General features: G+C 39.8%; 1 protein-coding gene across 2 annotated transcripts in view; it reads right to left on the bottom strand.

Annotated features, from left to right (window-relative positions):
- RRAS2 (RAS related 2) overlaps positions 1–18,234 on the bottom strand; it is an 80,000-nt gene that overhangs the window by 3,278 nt on the left and 58,488 nt on the right. For both annotated transcript variants that reach the window (XM_055423334.2, XM_088843073.1), the window contains exons 2-5: positions 9,904–9,991; positions 8,614–8,716; positions 8,334–8,442; positions 9–127 (exon numbers count right to left, since the gene is read on the bottom strand). In XM_055423334.2, the coding sequence (XP_055279309.1) occupies positions 9–127; positions 8,334–8,442; positions 8,614–8,716; positions 9,904–9,991 (419 nt within the window). The remainder of the gene's footprint in view (positions 1–8; positions 128–8,333; positions 8,443–8,613; positions 8,717–9,903; positions 9,992–18,234) is intronic.

Below are 18,234 nucleotides of genomic sequence, written 5' to 3'. Positions count from 1 at the left end.
CTGCTTACCTTATAACCCGGACAAGTTCATGGAAAGCTTGATCTACATTCATCCTAATCTTTGCTGACGCCTCCATGTATGTTACCTTAAGTTGCCGTGCTAACTGATGTCCTTCTTCCTGTGTTACCTGAAATTCCAAGAGTTGTGTTTGAGGTACAGTATTAACAATTAAATCTGCTCTATCTACTGTTTGGCCAACTGCACTGTTAATCCAGCCAGAGACCAAGTTTGTCTGTCGTAAGATGAACCAAGAGACTTAACAGCTTAACACAGACTGCTGAAGCCCAGCTCTGCAGAAAAACTCAGAACACGACAGAAGCAAGATGTTAGCCTAGTGATCACTCAAAAGTATTCAATACAATAGTGATAAGTACTGCGAAGTATACAAAGTGATATGAGAGTCTATAACCCTTCTGGGCAGGTCAGGGAAAGTCTCCCTGAAGAAGTGATATTCCCATTAGAAACTAAACAAAGACTATGGAGTTGGGTCCAGGTGAAGAAGTATCCCTCTTATATGCAGAATCCAAAAAGAAATGATACAAATGAACTTATTTACAGAACAGAAACACACTCACAGACTTAGAGAATGAACTCTTTATAATTGCACAGGGCCTGGGGAGAGGATGAGGGAAAGGGACAAAGGAAATACCAGGTGTGAGGGTGCTCCAAGTTCCAGAAACTGAAAAAGCCTAGAATGGCTGGAATACAACAAGTCAAGAGAGAGCATAGCAAGAGGTGAACCTGGAGAGCAGGACAAGCATCAAGAAGCCATGGATGTTCTTCCCATCTGCATTCCCCAGTACCTGGTACATGGAAGACTCAAGGTAAATACATGGGGGAAAAAAAACAATGAATAGAACCACACACCCTCATAATGACTTCCTTACACAAGGCAATGAAGGAAAGTAAGCATGGAAGGGTGGCTTTGCTGATGACATATAAATGCCAGGTCAGAATAAGAAAATGCTAATTGAATATAAGTAAATCTCCTATATGTGTTTTAAACGAAGAGGGCTGAAATACTATTATTATTATTGATATTTTACAGTTATATTTATATGATGGGGCTGAAAATATATATTTAAAAAAAAGACTTTCACTGCTGCCATTACCACAAAAAAAATAAATACAGGTGAGAAAATTATAGATGAGCAAAAAGGAAAAAGCAGAAAACTTAGGAACCTGTCATACATACAGAACCACATTCTTCTCATCTTTTTCAAGGATATAGATTTTTCTCTGCAAAAACAGAATCATAATTTTTGTACCTTCATCTTAGACCCTGGAATTATGCTAAATCCACTTATCTAGGTGTTTTTTGTTTTTATTTTTGTAAATGCCACAGACTCTCTTTACATAAGCAATCATGCCATTTGTTAATAAAGACAGCTTTTTGTTGCTTTCTTTCTAATGTGGATGCATTTTCATTCTTTTTCTGACCCTTCCATATTGCCTGGAACCTCAAAGACAACAGTGGAAGGGGATACTTTTGACTTGTTTCTGATCTTAGGGACAAAGCATTTAGTCTTTCAGTATTAAATAAGCTGTACTGTTTTCACAATTCCATTTTATCATCTTGGTTGGCTAATGAACTAGGTATGTATTATGTTATTTTTATAATTGCTTTAGTTTATAATATACATGTTTCACTTCTGTCTAATTCAAATGGAATGTCAATCCATGTATAGTTTAAGATTCTTTTAACAGTATGTTTCTTCCTCCTGATAAGTTTTATTATTACCACCTACACTATTTTTGTTTTATACATCCCATTATGTTTTAAGGAGATTTAAGTAACAATACTAAAAGTAATTTATATTTACCCACATATATGGGTAAAGGTGTTCTTCATTTCTTTGTATAGATCTAGATTTCCATTTGGTATAGTTTTCCTCTTTTTGCATTTCTTTTAATGTAAGTCTGCTGGTAATAAATTCCATTTTTGTATATCTGGGAGAAGTCTTTACTTCACCTTTGCTTTTGAAATAAATTTTTAGATATTAACTTCGAGGTGAGTTTGCCACTATGGTTGACTAGAATATGAATTATTCCTGGCCCTATTTCAGCTCTAAGCATTGTTCCATCTATTCCTTTCATGTAGCTTGTTCTCCTAATTTAATATTACAGTCACAAAACTCAGCACCTTCAGTGAAATATCATTAGGCTATTACATTAGCATGTATACACCTAACAATTACTCTATAACAGATTATACCCTGTTGTGTTTAAAAAGAGTAGCAGGCAGGTTCTACACAGCACTGGTATATGTAAGTTTAACAGTTTTAAAATTTACTCTGCCTCTCCTTCACAACAGTACACATACCACAGGCCTATCGTTTGAAATATAAATTAATCTAATTAAGCAAGCAATTAATAATGAGTAAGGAAGCCAAGTATGAAAAGAAAGATTTAAAGAGCCACCAATTCAGACAGGAAAATTCCTTTTTAAGAAAAGTTGACATGAAATTCCTTCCTACAAAAATAGCCTCATGTCAAAAATTCTGTTCCTTCTTCCTGGGATAGCCTCCCTTCTCTCCCAACTCTATACTAATTCATTTCGTACTAATAATTCAAGACTTGAGGAATCAAAAACTTTCTTACTATTGTTTTTACAGTATCCCAGAATGTGCTTCACATTCTTTAATGACTAGCAAAAAAAGTCAACACACTACAATTATTGATTTTGTCTTTTCATTCTCCCACCATTACGCCATTTTTAGCTAAGTTGTAAGGCCTTTGTACACCCAGAGCCTAGAAGAGGACATAGAAGTTATTTAATAAATACACGTTAAAGAAATAGAGTATGACCAAATACTTATGTCTCTCTTCTTTTATTTTGAAGTAAAGTAAAAATAAATATTTGAGACATGTCAATCTCAATAAATTACTTCCTTTACTAATATAAGGTAATTTGATTATGGGAGGGAAATACACATCCTTAAGAATATTGCTCTTTCTGCTCAATTACTCCTCAGAAAGCTACCTTGCCCTCTGCCGCTGACATGATATAATTCAGCTGGAGGGAAACAGCAAATAACCCCTCTTTATACAATTAAGAAAAATTAATGAATTAATAGTCTAGATGGTTAAAAAAAAAATCCCACTGCGAAAATTGTTTTTGTGCTTCATTTGTTTGTTTGTTAGCACGGTCTCACATCAGTCTTCCAGGAACTGAGGTTAGCAAAGTTCACACACACGTTTCTGGTCAAGACATCTCTAACCACATATAGTGCTGCTTATGAGCTTACTGAGCATACTTTTAGTTACGAAGTAAAAACAGCATCATTACCACAAAAGCAAAAAAAATATGACAAAAAGAACACCACATGGAACAAAGCCAAAACACTGTGAAGCGAAAAATCAACAAAGAACTGAGAGCCACATAAACAAGGACTTCCCGGAGGTTCCCCAACTAGGGAATTTTATAAAGATACCAAATCCTAAAACTGGTTTGGTAGATATGAGTGCTACCCAGAAATGTTTCGTTTTAAACAGCCAGGGTGAACATGATGCAAGAAATTCAGGTTTATGTTTGGAAACCTCCAGTCAGACTCAGTTCAAAGGCACAAATGAATCTTAGTGGAAATCCACAACAATACAAGTTTATCTAACACTATGTATTTTTAAATAGAGAAGAGCAAAATGGGAATGATGAGAGCAATTTTATTAAACAAATGGGGTTTGATAGGAATAGACTACAACATCTGCAATACTCATTTAGGGTTGTATTGAGTTAACAATACAACCTAAGTTTACAGATGCAAAATTTGTTTTTCAAAAATATTATGCAGTCATTTTAATACCACATCTTGATTCACTGATGCCTTGATTCATTCCTTCAGCAACTTTGTTCTATGTGTTAAGGATAAAACATGAACAAAACAAAGTGGTCAAAACTGAGAAGCCCTCATAGTGCTTACAAACCTTTTAGATGCAGACAAGGTACCAACAGGTAAAGCCAGAAAAGACCCTTACTCTACTGCTGTGGGGAGGAGCCTGTTTTCCCTGGGAGGATGCAGGGGCACACTGTGGTCAAGGAACCGATAGAAGAAGAGGGGATAAGCACACTGAGGTAATACATTGTTACAGGTGAAATCGGCTCCTTTCTCAAATTACGGATGACAAGCACTTAACAAGGAGGAAAGGAGAAACTAAGCCAGGAGAAGTAAAAGGGGGAAAATCAAAAGAACAACAAAAAAAAGAGAGAGACACACACAAAAACTCCTGATTTCTAGAGCAGGCTGAGTCAAGGACAAGGAATTTGAAATCAGAGCTATCATGAAGTTCACAATCCAAGCCCACACACAGCTGCTGTATTAAGTTTCAGAATTAATATGCTGTCATATTTAATAATGTTTACATTTTAGCAAGGGCAAGCAAATCATTTACCTATATTTTCTCACTACACCTCTGACAGTATAAACAAAATGATCAGTCTCTCTAAGGGCTCAGGTATGTGGAATACTGCCATTCAAATTCTACAGATCTCTCTTTGTCAAGTGATTTTGTTGTTTTCTGTCATCAGTGCCTATAAAGTGTTCTATAAAAGCTGGATGAATAGGGGATGCAAGAATCAAGTCCAGAGACATACAGAAGCCAAAAGGAAGCAGCAAAGCCTCTTCCAGCTGATCTCCCCTCCCTAATGGGTTCAGAATCTCAGAAGCAGTAGTAGGGATACCCAGGGCTGACCCACATATAAAGAACATAGGGAACTGGCATTTGCTCTGTAAGAAAAACAGGACAGAAACTAGAGCAAGTCCAAAGGACCATGTCTAAGACAAAGCTGACCAGCAACTGACGGCAATCAGACTGGTTAGTGAATATGAATCTAAAGAGATGGCCAAAAAGTCAGCATTTCCAAACAAGGGGAAGTTTTTATGCCTGTGGCCTGTCCAGGTTCGGCTGGTAAAGCAAGTAAGGATGCCAAGATATACAGAATATCACCTTTAATTCTGAAGAGGGTTTTCAAAGGTAAGAAACCTTTAGTATAGCATTTCAACTACTATGAATAAGGCCCTCGAGGCTAGGAGGGGAAAGGTTATGTTTGTACACCCAGGGCCTAGGAGAGAGTCTGCCTCAGCCCTAAGATACCTGACACAGACAAGGCGGTATCAACAAAGGGAGGAGGGAGGAGGCGCAGGGAATACTGCTCCAGAGCTAAGTAAACGGAGTGTTTCAAAAAGGAGGATGTGAGTATCTGTGTCCAATGTTACTGACATCTGCGTTAAGCGGTGATCATGATCGGGCGCTACATGCCTGCAGTCAGTGCCAGAAAGGAAAAGAAGCAGAGAATGAGTGTGTAGACAACACTTCTAAGGAGTTTCGCTTACTTGGAGGAGCAGCAAAAGGGTTCTCAAAGAGGGATGTAAGATTAGCATTTGCTATGGTTGCTGCTGCTGCTGCTAAGTCACTTCAGTCGTGTCCGACTCTGTGCGACCCCACAGACGGCAGCCCACCAGGCTCCTCCATCCCTGGGATTCTCCAGGCAAGAACAGTGGAGTGGGTTGCCATTTCCTTCTCCAAAGCATGTATGCATGCTAAGTCACTTCAGTTGTGTCCCGACTCCATGCGACTCTATGGACAGCAGCCCACCAGGCTCCCCACCAGGCTCCTCTGTCCACAGGATTCTCTAGGCAAGAATACTGGAGTGGGCTGCCATTTTGCTATGGTTACTTTTTGTTTTAAAGATGAGAGCACTGCAGCATGTCTCAGGCTGATGGAAATGATCACACAGGAGAGAACTGGAACACCTGGACAGAACAACTGCTGGGGTGATGCCCAGAAGGAACAGATGGGCTCCAGTGCCTACCAGAGAGGCTGGTCAGAGAGGTTTGGTTTATCTACGCGAGTGGGGAGAAGCAAAACTGTTGGGGCACATGTGCACTTAGGTTAGTGTACGTGCAGGTGGGAACATGCGGAAGTTTCTCAGGGAAACAGGAAAATACCACTCATCCTCAATCTGCTGAGAATGAGGCAAGGGAAGTGTTATAAACTTAAGAATGAGAAAGTAAGTATTAATTATCCAAACAAGTGGGAAATGAATGGACTAAGGAAACGTAGGAGGATTTCCAGTCAGCACTGAAGGCTCTCACATGAGAGTACTGACGATGACTTTTAAGTGAGTTAGCTAACGCCCCACGTGTGGGTGTGAAGGAACCTAGAAAACAGAAGACAAAGCATGGGAGGAATAAGATGTCTCTTTGTGCCTATCCTTCAGAGAGGAGACCTGTAGGAATGAGCAGAAAATTAAGCAGTTTTCAGCCATTTGCTTTTCTCCCTTGGATACATATATACATTTGAACCTTTCAGTGTTTACACAGTAACTAAGGTCTGTGCATATGTTTTAAAGCACAGAAATAAAGAACTGACTTCAAGCTCACTGCCTATCTTTGAAGTGATGAAAATATTAAACTTAATCCCAATATTGCTTCTCTTATCACTGTGTTATTTTACTCTGAGACTCTATTACTTTTATAAAGAAAAAAAAGAAAAAACTTAAGGTGAAAAATTTATAAATCTATGGTATAAAACAAAGCCAAAGTACCTTGATGTGTTAATATCTGCAGACAGATGGAAACCACACTCCAAATACTAGCAATCTTCACTATATAAATGGCTTAAAAATAATTCATACTGATTCCCCAAGCTAACAATGGCAAGACTTGTTTAGTTCTGGTGGACACACTCTCCCCTTCTCTGTTCTCCCTAATCGTGCCAAACGTATAGAAGACTCCCACCTCGGCCCAAGCCTGCCAACTAATTCTTTACTGGAGTTACCACCATGAAAAAGCTTGAGAAAAATCAGGGCAGGAAATCTATCTATCCAGCATTAGATACAGCAAGAACCCCCTGTTCCCTGCAGAGCTACTTTGCCATTACTTCTCAGATCCAACAACATCTACAAATGTTTCCAGTGCTAGAAAGTGCTGAGAAGAGCAGTAAAAAAAGTCCTACTGAGCAATATTTAATAAATATAATTAGATTGAGAAATGCTTAAGAAAACAGTCACCTCAAGATAAAATATAAATTTTTTAAAAAAAGATGGACTGTTTACTCCAGGTTTTAGGATGTGATCAATGCCATGTCCTAAATTACTTTCAACAGCTTATTCTGGTTTGAAATGAAGATAGAATGTTTTCACCTTAACTTTATAATAAATCAGATCTGAAAGAGAAGTAGCGGTAAAATTTATTCTACATCAGGTAAACACTTCTAAATCTTAGCATTAGAACAGTATCATCCTCTCAAGTTCACGTCTTAAATCTGGTATACCTTCATTAAAACTTTACAAATAGAGCACAAGAATCAAAGATTATGCTTTAAATATGGTTAATTACAAAATGGAAGTCTGTCCTCAATGCTGTTTGCCAATCCATTTCCTGGTGTCTGCACTTTCAAACAAAATCTGTCAACAAAAGATTATGTTAACACCAAGATTACATAAAAAAGGGGAACTTAAATACCAGCAAAAGTTAAGAAAGTATTTAAACAATTGTATTCCAGACGAGGGGTAAAGACTAAAGACCTAAATAACGCAGCACCTCCATTAGCTTACATCTGATCTTGTTACCCTCTCCCACAAAAAGATGAGTGGCCAATATATACCAAAAATTTTTTAAATCAAATGTGAAATAACTGGGTAAAGAACAAGTGAGTATAAATAAGCTTGCAACTAAATACTAAAAATATTATTTTCCTGCAGGTTATTGGGCAGTTAGAGCTGCCCAGGTGATTAACAGGACTTAGGAAAAGTTCAAATACTGTTATTTAAATTAAAGTCATTCTCTGAATGAGGTAATTCAGTATTAACACTGAATTAGACTACCTGGGTGATTCAGATGGTAAAGAATACATCTGCAATGCAGGAGACCTAGGTTTGATCCCTGGGTTGGGAAGATCCCCTGAAGGAGGGCATGGCAACCCACTCCAGTATTCTTTCTTGCAGAATCCCCTTGGACAGAGGAACCTGGTGGACTACAGTCCACAGGGTCACAGAGAGTTGGACACAACTAAGTGACTAAGCACAGCACAGGGGTAATTTTTAAAGTATCTAACTAAATTAGAGCTGTAGGTCTTACTTTAAAAATTATAATATGTGAATGGAGCTGGTATAAAATACCTGCAGGTTTATAGTCCACTGATGTTCTGTGTAATATGCAAAAAATTAATATCCCCAAGTCTACTTCCTTTTAATTTGTCACCTGTTACGGTACTCCTATCAAATCCAGTGTGCCACACTCAGCACAGTGTTTTTGATCACAGCACTGTCTCATTAAATATAGCTGTTCACGTACATAATTATAACTGGTTTCCCAAGAGCAAAACCCACTCACCTGTCTCTGATGATCCAGATCTGCTTTATTACCAATTAAAATCATTGGAAACTCATCACGATCCTTTACTCTGAGAATCTGTCTTTGAAACTTATAGATTTCTTCAAAACTAAAAACAAAAACAAATTCATTAATTTGGTCAAGTATCAGAATTCAGACTCCCCTGCCCCTTTTAGTACTTTCTTACTTTTCCTTTTCCTATATAAACAAGAATGCAAATTTAATGAACAGTGATCTAGGCATGAACAGGAGAGATCTACGGTTAAATATTGATACAAACCTGCCTCTATCTGTGACTGAAAAGACCAAAAGGAAACCCTCGCCAGTTCTCATATACTGTTCTCTCATAGCTCCAAACTCCTCTTGTCCCGCTGTATCCAGAACTAAAGAAAAAACAAGAAATGTAATGATGTTCATGCGTTCATCTCACAAAAATGGCTCCCTCACATGGACAGGCCCAGTTAATGTGAATCCTGTGGAAAACATCACACTTGGTATAATTTTTTAAACAGCATTCCCCTCTTAGTACTTTATTTTCAATGATGAAGACAAATGTATTCCAACAGCAGACAGCCGCAGAGTTAACTTCATCAGTGCAGGTTGATTTTGTAATTAGAATACATTAGCATAGCAATGACAAGGTTAAAAATATCAAATCCATACAGGCAGACAGAGTCAGATAACCTCTGAAGTCACTTGGATGTTTACCTCCTCTATGAAAACAACTGAAAAAGATACCTGTAAACTCAAGAAGGAAATGATGGTGCACCCCACCCCCCCAAATACCATACTGAATGTACAGGTGCTGAGGTATTCATTGATCTCTGTGAATAAAAGAATCTTACAAGTTAAAAGCATAGCCCTTTCTCTTATGGAGGAGTGGAATGTTTAGCCAAGCACAAAACACTATTTGCTGAGGCCTCTGGGAGAAGGCAATGGCACCCCACTCCAGTACTCTTGCCTGGAAAATCCCATGGATGGAGGAGCCTGGTAGGCTGCAGTCCATGGGGTCGCTAAGAGTCGGACATGACTGAGCGACTTCACTTTCACTTTTCACCTTCATGCATTGGAAAAGGAAATAGCAACCCACTCCAGTGTTCTTGCCTGGAGAATCCCAGGGGCGGGGGAGCCTGGTGGGCTGACGTCTATGGGGTTGCACAGAGTCGGACACGACTGAAGTGACTTAGCAGCAGCAGCAGCAGCAGCTGTGCTATAAACTCTAAGCAAGTTAGCAAATATTGAAGTTTTTCTATATTTACTTCACCCATTTTAGCCTTCATCAAAATGCAGGAAGAGCCAAACCTCGTTTGTTTTTCCAAATGTCCCAATAAACACAATTTTAACAAGTTACAGTGACATGACTAATTTTACCTGCTCTCAATCCAGTTATTGTTTTACATTACATTTAAATTGCCTAACATGTAGATTCATCAATTAAAACTAATGAAAAAGATGAACTTATATCAAGATCATCTAACATTTCAACTGTAGTTATTTAACCTAGCAAAACTTCAAAGCTTACTTAAAAAAATATGATACGTGAACCATCAAATAAAGGAAGATTACTTACTGTCTAGACGGGCTGCCCGGTCATCTATTACACACTGCTTTGTGTAGGAATCCTCGATGGTTGGATCATAATCCGTTACAAAATAAGACTGTAAGAAAAATAACATAATTTTAAAATTTATGCCTGCTTGCCCAAGTACCAACATAATTTCACCCAGAACTCATCAAAATATTTTCACTGTATTAAAGTGTATCCTACTATGTCAACTCCCTATTAAATGAAATCTATTCACAGCAGCTTCCAAGTGGAGAAAGGGTACTAAACATCTCTGAATTTTCACATCTGAAACATGTAAGAAGACTGTAAAAGCTCTACTGCAGTTTTTTCATTTTTCATAATTAACTTACATACACCTAAAACTCTAGATCTCAAGTTCCAGAAAAACTAGAAACACACCTTTAGCTGTAATTCAGGTCCATCTCCAACCCAGAGTCAGGCATCAGTCCTTAAAACAAACTGTAACAGTTTTGCAACAAGAGAGACAGCACGAAGTCTGCCTGATTCAATGCCTGATCATCTCCTTACTTTTCTCACACCTTATCTTTCAGTTGCCTTGTGTATTACCCGAAAGGACATGATTTCAGGATTTGTTTTTTAATCTGCATGAATCTCAAACTTATTCTTTCACTGATTCCAACTATTTCCTCTTCTGTTAGCAAAGTCACCCAACCATCACCTTATGAAGTCATCACCAGAAGGAGGGCAGTTAAGGCAGCAGAGGAAGAAGCGAGGAGTCCTAGCAAATCACTTAATGTTTGATGATTACATTTCACAATCTTTTTAAAAGATTTTAAAAAGAAAGCAGAAACACGCATCTGAAAGACAACCGATTTCCCCCTTCATCCAGAAGGGCACTACCTAGGACACTGATGTCAGTTCTGAGTGTCTCCCTTACTCTCCCTCTTGACTGACCTACTCAAAGCCTATTTTGCCACTAACCTCATTACAAAATCTGAGGGATGACTTGGAGGAAGGCAGCTTAATGCTAGAAATGAGCACTGAAGGTGTTCGGTCATGCTTCAAGTAAGGGCTCCTGGAAACTGGACCTGCTGGCTCCAGGGACACATTGTTCTGAAGAGACAACCCCTGCAAGGTGAGCTGTGCACAGATCAAAAAGCTACTTAAAAGTAAACACTCTGAACAGGGCAGCAAACCTAGTATGGGGGTGGAGGGGGAGGGGGCAGGGACTAATCTGCTTGCTACCCTGACTTTATATATTTATTTAAATTTTGAACGGTACTTCCTATTTTTTATTTGTATTTTGGGGGTAACTTTAGTTATACAGAATTTAGCTGTAATTCTATTTCCCTTTTGGTGGCTTCATTTAAATGATCAAATTGCCAACATCAGCTGGATCATCAAAAAAGCAAGAGAGTTCCAGAAAAACATCTTCTGCTTTACTGACTCCACCAAAGCCTTTGACTGTGTGAATCACAACAAACTGTGGAAAATTCTTAATAACATGGGAATTTAATAACCTTAATAACAGGTCAGACCACCTGACCCGCCTCCTGATAAATCTGTATGCAGGTCAGGAAGCAACAGTTAGAACTGGACATGGAACAACAGACTGGTTCCAAATCGGGGAAGGAGTGTGTCAAGGCTGTATATTGTCACCTTGCTCATTTAACTTATATGCAGAGTACATCATGCAAAATGCTGAGCTGGATGAAGCACAAGCTAGAATCAAGATTGCTGGGAGAAATATCAATAACCTCAGATATGCAGATGACACCACACTTACGGCAGAAAGTGAAGAACTAAAGAGTCTCTTGATGAAAGTGAAAGAGGAGAGTGAAAAAGTTGGCTTAAAATTCAACATTCAGAAAACTAAGATCATGGCATCAGGTCCCATCATTTCATGGCAAATAGATGAGGAAACAATAGCAACAGTGAGAGACTTTATTTTTTGGGCTCCAAAATCACTGCAGATGGTGATTGCAGCCATGAAATTAAAAGACGCTTACTCCTTGGAAGAAAAGCTATGACCAACTTAGACAGCATATTAAAAAAAATCAGTTCAGTCGCACAGTCATGTCCGACTCTTTGCAACCCTATGGACTGCAGCACGCCAGGCTTCCCTGTCCGTCACTAATTAAAAGGAAAAGCATATTACTTTGCCAACAAAGGTCCATCTAGTCAAAGCTATGGTTTTTCCAGTAGCCATGTATGGGTGTGAGAGTTGGACTACAAAGAAAGCTGAGCGCTGGAAGAATTAATGCTTTTGAACTGTGGAGTTGGAGAAGGCTCTTGAGAGTCCCTTGGACTGCAAGGAGATCAAACCAGTCCATCCTAAAGGAAATCAGTCCTGAATATTCACTGGAAGGACTGATGCTGAAGCTGAAACTCCAATACTTTGGCCACCTGATGCAAGAACTGACTCATTTGAATAGACCCTGGTGCTGGGCAAGTTTGAAAGTGGGAGGAAAAGGGGGACAACAGAGGATGAGATGGTTGGATGGGATCACCAACTCAATGGACAGGAGTCTGAGTAAGCTCCAGGGGTTAGTGACAGACAGGGAAACCTGGCATTCTGCAGTCCATAGGGTCGCAAAGAGTCGGACATGACTGTGCGACTGAACTGATTTTTTTTAAAAATTACCAACAGGCGCGGCTTTGAGTAGAAAGCCATTTCCATCACCACCCCATCCCCATTTTAAAATAAACAGATATCAAAACAATCTTTGAACTGACTCTCTGGAACCCACACCTCTTCTAAAAATAAATATAACTGGCAACGTATTCTTTTTACCCACTATTCTAAACAACAGAGAAAGCAGTCTTTCACCAAACAACCTGGGTAAAGCACAGTATTTAAATCTTAAGGTAAGTTTCCTGAAATATGTTTCTCCATAGTAACCTGACACTTCCTGCCATGCTTTCATCTTGCAAAACCTAAGCTTCATTGACGACTCCCAAGTTATCCCTTAATGTGCCACAATGACCCTCCCAGTTTGTCTGAAAACACAATGGACAAATATTAAGTATATTTTTTTCAAATGTTCAAGTCATGTATGATAGCTCAAATTCTTCCACTGTGATGTGTTTCTTTGCATTGTGATACCAAATTAAGAAAATAACACATATAGAGGACTGTTGGTTTAAGCAATGCAGAGGACAATTGTTTTTCCTTTCTGTGACTATGGAAGTTACATATTTTCTTTAGATGTTGTCTTGGCTCTTCAAATACAGTCTTAATGTTATAAGAATTTTGCCTCTTCACCAAGACTGGCATGCATTTATTCCACTCATTAATGTTTAAGATAAGTTAACTGTTGCAATTTCTGGATTTTAGGCCTACATTTCATCTTTGCTGTGTCCTATTTTCAAAATTTGCAGAGACCTTGCTATATATAGATTTTAAAGAACCATCTTCACTAAAAGCAGCACTGCCCCTCATAAGAGATCCATCTTAAGAAACATTATTCTGTTACATAACCAAAGACCCCTTTCCCTCTCAATTCTAATAAGCCACAGGTCATAATGTGCCTAAAAATAGCATTCATCATGTGCAGGTAGGAAAGATAAATCATCACCTCCTATCCCAAAGACTTAAAATTTTTGTGACCTAAACTTGGTTCCCAGATATTTGAGGCAGCAGATCACCAACAGGAGATCAGTCTCTGATGATGGAGAGTGCTGGATTTAATTCTAACTCTACTACTTCCTAGCTGTGGAACCTAAGGCAAATTACCTCTTTAACCTTCAGCATCTGTAAAAAAGGATCGTAACACAACCCCATGGAATGGATAAAATGAAGTAATGAATATAAAGTGCCAACACATGCTGATGATAATAAATGCTGGTCAGTGCACTGTTCTGTCATGTAGTTAAATGGTATGAACTAGAGTTTTTACTCAACTGAAAAGATGCGCTAGTATCAAGAACGGCTGTCGTAATTCCAATCTTAGTTATACCACAGACTAGACTTGTTATCCAAAATGCTGTGAATCAAGATAAAAGCTCCCCATCTGAAGTTCTGGAAATATTTGTTTGGATTTGAGCAGTAATTACACAAGTATATATAATACAAATGTAAAAATTCACCAAACTGTACCTTTAATATATGTGCATTTTGTATGTATACAAACTATTCCTCTATAAAATACATTAACAGTTCCCCGTTACTTCTAGGAATCAACACTTTCTTTATACAGTTCACAAAGCTCTCTAGTTTGATGTGTGTTGTTCACCAGTCAAAGTGCTATTCTTCACGACCTGAATCCCGTCTGCTGATTGCTCTTGCTCTTGGTTTCATTCACTTGTTCAACAATCATTTATGGGGCATCCCTGGTGGCTCAGATGGTAAAGAATCCGCCTGCAATGCAGGAGACCTGGGTTCGATCCCTGGGATGCAAAGATCCCCTGGAGGAGGGCATGGCAACCCACTCCAGTATTCTTGCCTGGAAAAACCCCATGGACAGAGGAGCCAGATGGTCCATTGGGTTGCAAAGAGTTGGACATAACTGAGAAAAAGGTTGGCTTGAAGCTCAACATTCAGAAAACAAAGATCATAGCATCTGGTCCCATCACTTCATGGGAAATAGATGGAAAAACTGTGGAAACAGTGTCAGACTTTATTTTTGGGGGCTCCAAAATCACTACAGATGCTGATTGCAGCCATGAAATTAAAAGACGCTTGCTCCTTGGAAAGAAAGTTACGACCAACCTCGATAATATGTTAAAAAGCAGAGACATTACTTTGCCAACAAAGGTCCGTCTAGTCAAGGCTATGGTATTTCCCATGGTTATGTATGGATGTGAGAGTTGGACTGTGAAGAAAGCTGATCGCCAAAGAATTGATGCTTTTGAACTGTGGTGTTGGAGAAGACTCTTGAGAGTCCCTTGTACCGCGAGGAGATCCAACCAGTCCATTCTAAGGGAGATCGATCCTGAGTGTTCATTGGAAGGACTGATGCTAAAGCTGAAATTGCAATACTTTGGCCACCTCCTGCGACGAGTTGACTCACTGGAAAAGACTCTGATGCTGGGAAAGGTTGGGGGCGGGAGGAGAAGGGGACGACTGAGAATGAGATAGCTGGATGGCATCACTGACTCTGTGGACATGAGTTTGAGTGAACTCCGGGAGTTGGTGATGGACAGGGAGGCCTGGCGTGCTGTGATTCATGGGGTCGCGGAGAGTCGGACACGACTGAGCGACTGAACTGAACTGAAGCACAGCACAGGGACAAAATCCCTGCTTTCACAGAACCCACTGCTTTTTACACACCTAGCAACTGTGTTGTAATTGGGACAAGGGGAATGGGGGTATTAAAGGTATTGGCCAAAGAACAGAAATAGCACGAAATGCCAGTAACATGCTTGTTCAGAAGGCAACCAAGTGTAAGCAGTTAACGCTGCAGGAATACACAGGAACTATGTGTACCTTCACTTATAGAGTCCCAGCAATCTGTCGGAAAAGAAAACAGTCTCTCCCCTGAGGCTGAAAAAAGTTACCAACAGCCCAAGATGGTATTTTGTAGCAGAAAGCAAGGAGAAAAAACACAGTATTGCATTGTGGAAGACGGCAGAGGCTCCAGAAAGGGCAGGAAAGGACAGTGGACTAGAGTTCAGCCCACTGAAAGGGGGAATGAGAGTCACTGGTGCAGAAAGTAGTATGCTTTCCTGAAATCACAGGAAAGGATGCATGGAGAAGGATCCCAACTAGAAAGAAAGGAATACCTCTTTGCAATAGGTGGGATGCCTTCCAGGTAGTAAGAAGGGCAAATGTGGACCTAAGTCTCTTTAAGGTTTGCTTGGAGTTTTGGAGAAAAGCTTAAGATTAGGGAAGCTGTCCCATTCAGACAGGGAGATTTTCCCTGATAAAATATGGTCTGAGTAGGACTGTTCAAAGCGTAACAGAACAGTGATAGCTAGGAATGTTGTTCCTTCTGCACAACAGAAGCTCCACTTAGCTTAAGAGAACTGCCACTTCATTTTTTTCCCATTCAAACAAGCTGCCTGAAGGAAGATAAAGAGGGGCCCGGGAGGAAAAAAAAATAAGCTGATGTAACTTCTGCAATTAGTGGCAGGAGCGACAAGTCACTCTCCAGGCACCAAGGTCCTGGTGAAAGTGCAGTTCCCAAAGACCGCCACAGAGCGGTGCCTGGTAGACACCCTGGGACGGGTACTGAATTTCCTGGAGATCCTGGGAAACTCAGAAAACCAAGCTCACTAGTTAAAGTCCACTACCCTTGCAAAGGTGCTACTGGGGAGCTGTGAACAAATGACAGGGCATTTCTGAGCACAGCAGAATTCTCAGGAGTCCTCTAAACTCGCGGGGTGCAGAAAGAGGAGGGGGAAGGAAGAGAGCGGGGGAAGGAAACTGGTTAAACAGCACGGGAAAACCTTGACAACTCCTGAATCTGGGCAACGTGTAAACAAGAATATATTACACTGTTCACTATATAATTATATATTGGTTATATTATTCAAAATTTTTAAAAAATCTTGTGGTAGTGCATTAAGTACTACAAGAAGGGTCAAATCAAAGGAAGAATATAGTAGATCCTTTTTAATCCTAAGCTTTATCACTCTACTCAAGACCAACTAACTCACCTAGAAACCTGATTTTTTTTTTTTTTTTGGTCAGAATACCTTGCGGTTCTCTTTATATTTTATTTTTTCACTTTTACTGTCCATCATTCCTTCAACCCGACTGGAATACAAGCTCTATGAGGACAGATTTTTGTCAGAGGTAGAGTGACTTGCCTAATGTTTAAAGAGCAAATGGATCCAGCACTAAAATCAAAAGTTTCCAGGCTTTTTGGCCAACACTCCTGCTCTACTCACCCTCTCTGGAGGTAAAGCCCACTCATTCTCATCCTCCATTCCTGCTTCCACTGCTCCCATTTAAAAAAAAAAAAAAAATGAAATATCCTCAATCAATAGCAGGAGTCATCATTTATTAAGCATCTGCTATGTGACATGCAGTTTAAAAATGATACACATAAACTTCTCCTAAAGATTCTTCAGATATGTATTTCCCTGTTAAATTTTTAAGTGAGGCACAGAATTACCTTTTCTAGGTCAACCAGCTAATAAGGAGAACTACGATTTAAGTTCAGGTCTTATCCTTAATGAATGCTTTAGAATTCTTGCTATTTAATATAATTCACAAGCTTTCAAATCTTTCATTCCTTTATTGGCCTATAAACCAGGAAAAATACGAAACATGGAAAAGCGAGACTAACAACTATATGGTTCCATTCTGTCCTTTCCTGTGGTCCTGGCTCACCTCCGCCCTGCCCCTCAAGGGGCACAGAGAACCCAGGTCATGAAACAAGCCAGACACAAAATTCTGTGCTTCTCTGCTCCCCTCCACTTTAAAAAGTCACTACTTCTAGCCTCAAAACTTGCATTGTTTTTTAAATAATGATAAAATAAACCCAAACATGAGGTTTCATGAGGGCCTGCTTTCTACTAATACGTGCATTTATATATATAAAGTCTTTACTGGAGGCACAAGATGAGAAGAAAATGTATGGGCTATGGTGTTTGAGAGAACTGCCACTCAAACACAGAGCTATTCTACTCTCCTTGATTAACATCTCTAAGGCCCATTTTCTCAACAGAAAAGAGTTGAGAACAAGGCTAATTTAAGGAGGGCCATATTCCAGGGTCTACTTCAGAATAATGGAAAAGGCAAACCAGAAAGGAAGGGGTGAGGGCTGCTCAGAGCTGCCCCCACCAGTGAGGCCATGTGTGCCACTCTCCTCTTCCTGCTCATCCCAGCCCACTGTGCCAAAGGATCCTGATGTGCAGGGACGCAGCAGGGTGAAGTGGGAAGAGCTGGGGGTGTGAGTCAGATGGACCAGAATACAGTGCTGCCACCTTCACCAGCTGTGGGACACTGGAGCACCTCATTCAAGCTGTCTGAACCGCAGTTTCCTTGACTGTAAGATGGGAATACTAACCGAAGCCCAAACCACTTACTTTCTTTCGCAAGGCCTCCAACTCTCTAACCAGAAAACGACCTCAATATGCTCTGAATTCCTGATAGTTTGGATTTTCCCAACTTTGAATATTCCTATTGTTAAAAGTTGTGATTTGGAAATAAATATATATCAAGCTTTATGTATACCATGTAATTGGTACTTCAGTTCAGTTCAGTTCAGTCGCTCAGTCATGTCCGACTCTTTGCGATCCCATGAATTACAGCACGCCAGGCCTCCCTGTCCATCACCAACTCCCAGAGTTCACTCAAACTCATGTCCATCGAGTCGGTGATGCCATCCAGCCATCTCATCTCTGTTGGCCCCTTCTCCTCCTGCCCCCAATCCCTCCCAGCATCAGACTCTTTTCCAGTGAGTCAACTCTTCGCATGAGGTG

Source organism: Moschus berezovskii, chromosome 14, assembly GCF_049115385.1.
Source record: "Moschus berezovskii isolate FMDL1 chromosome 14, NW_MosBer_1.0, whole genome shotgun sequence".
Lineage (NCBI taxonomy): Eukaryota > Metazoa > Chordata > Mammalia > Artiodactyla > Moschidae > Moschus > Moschus berezovskii.
This window is presented reverse-complemented; position numbering and strand designations above follow the sequence as displayed.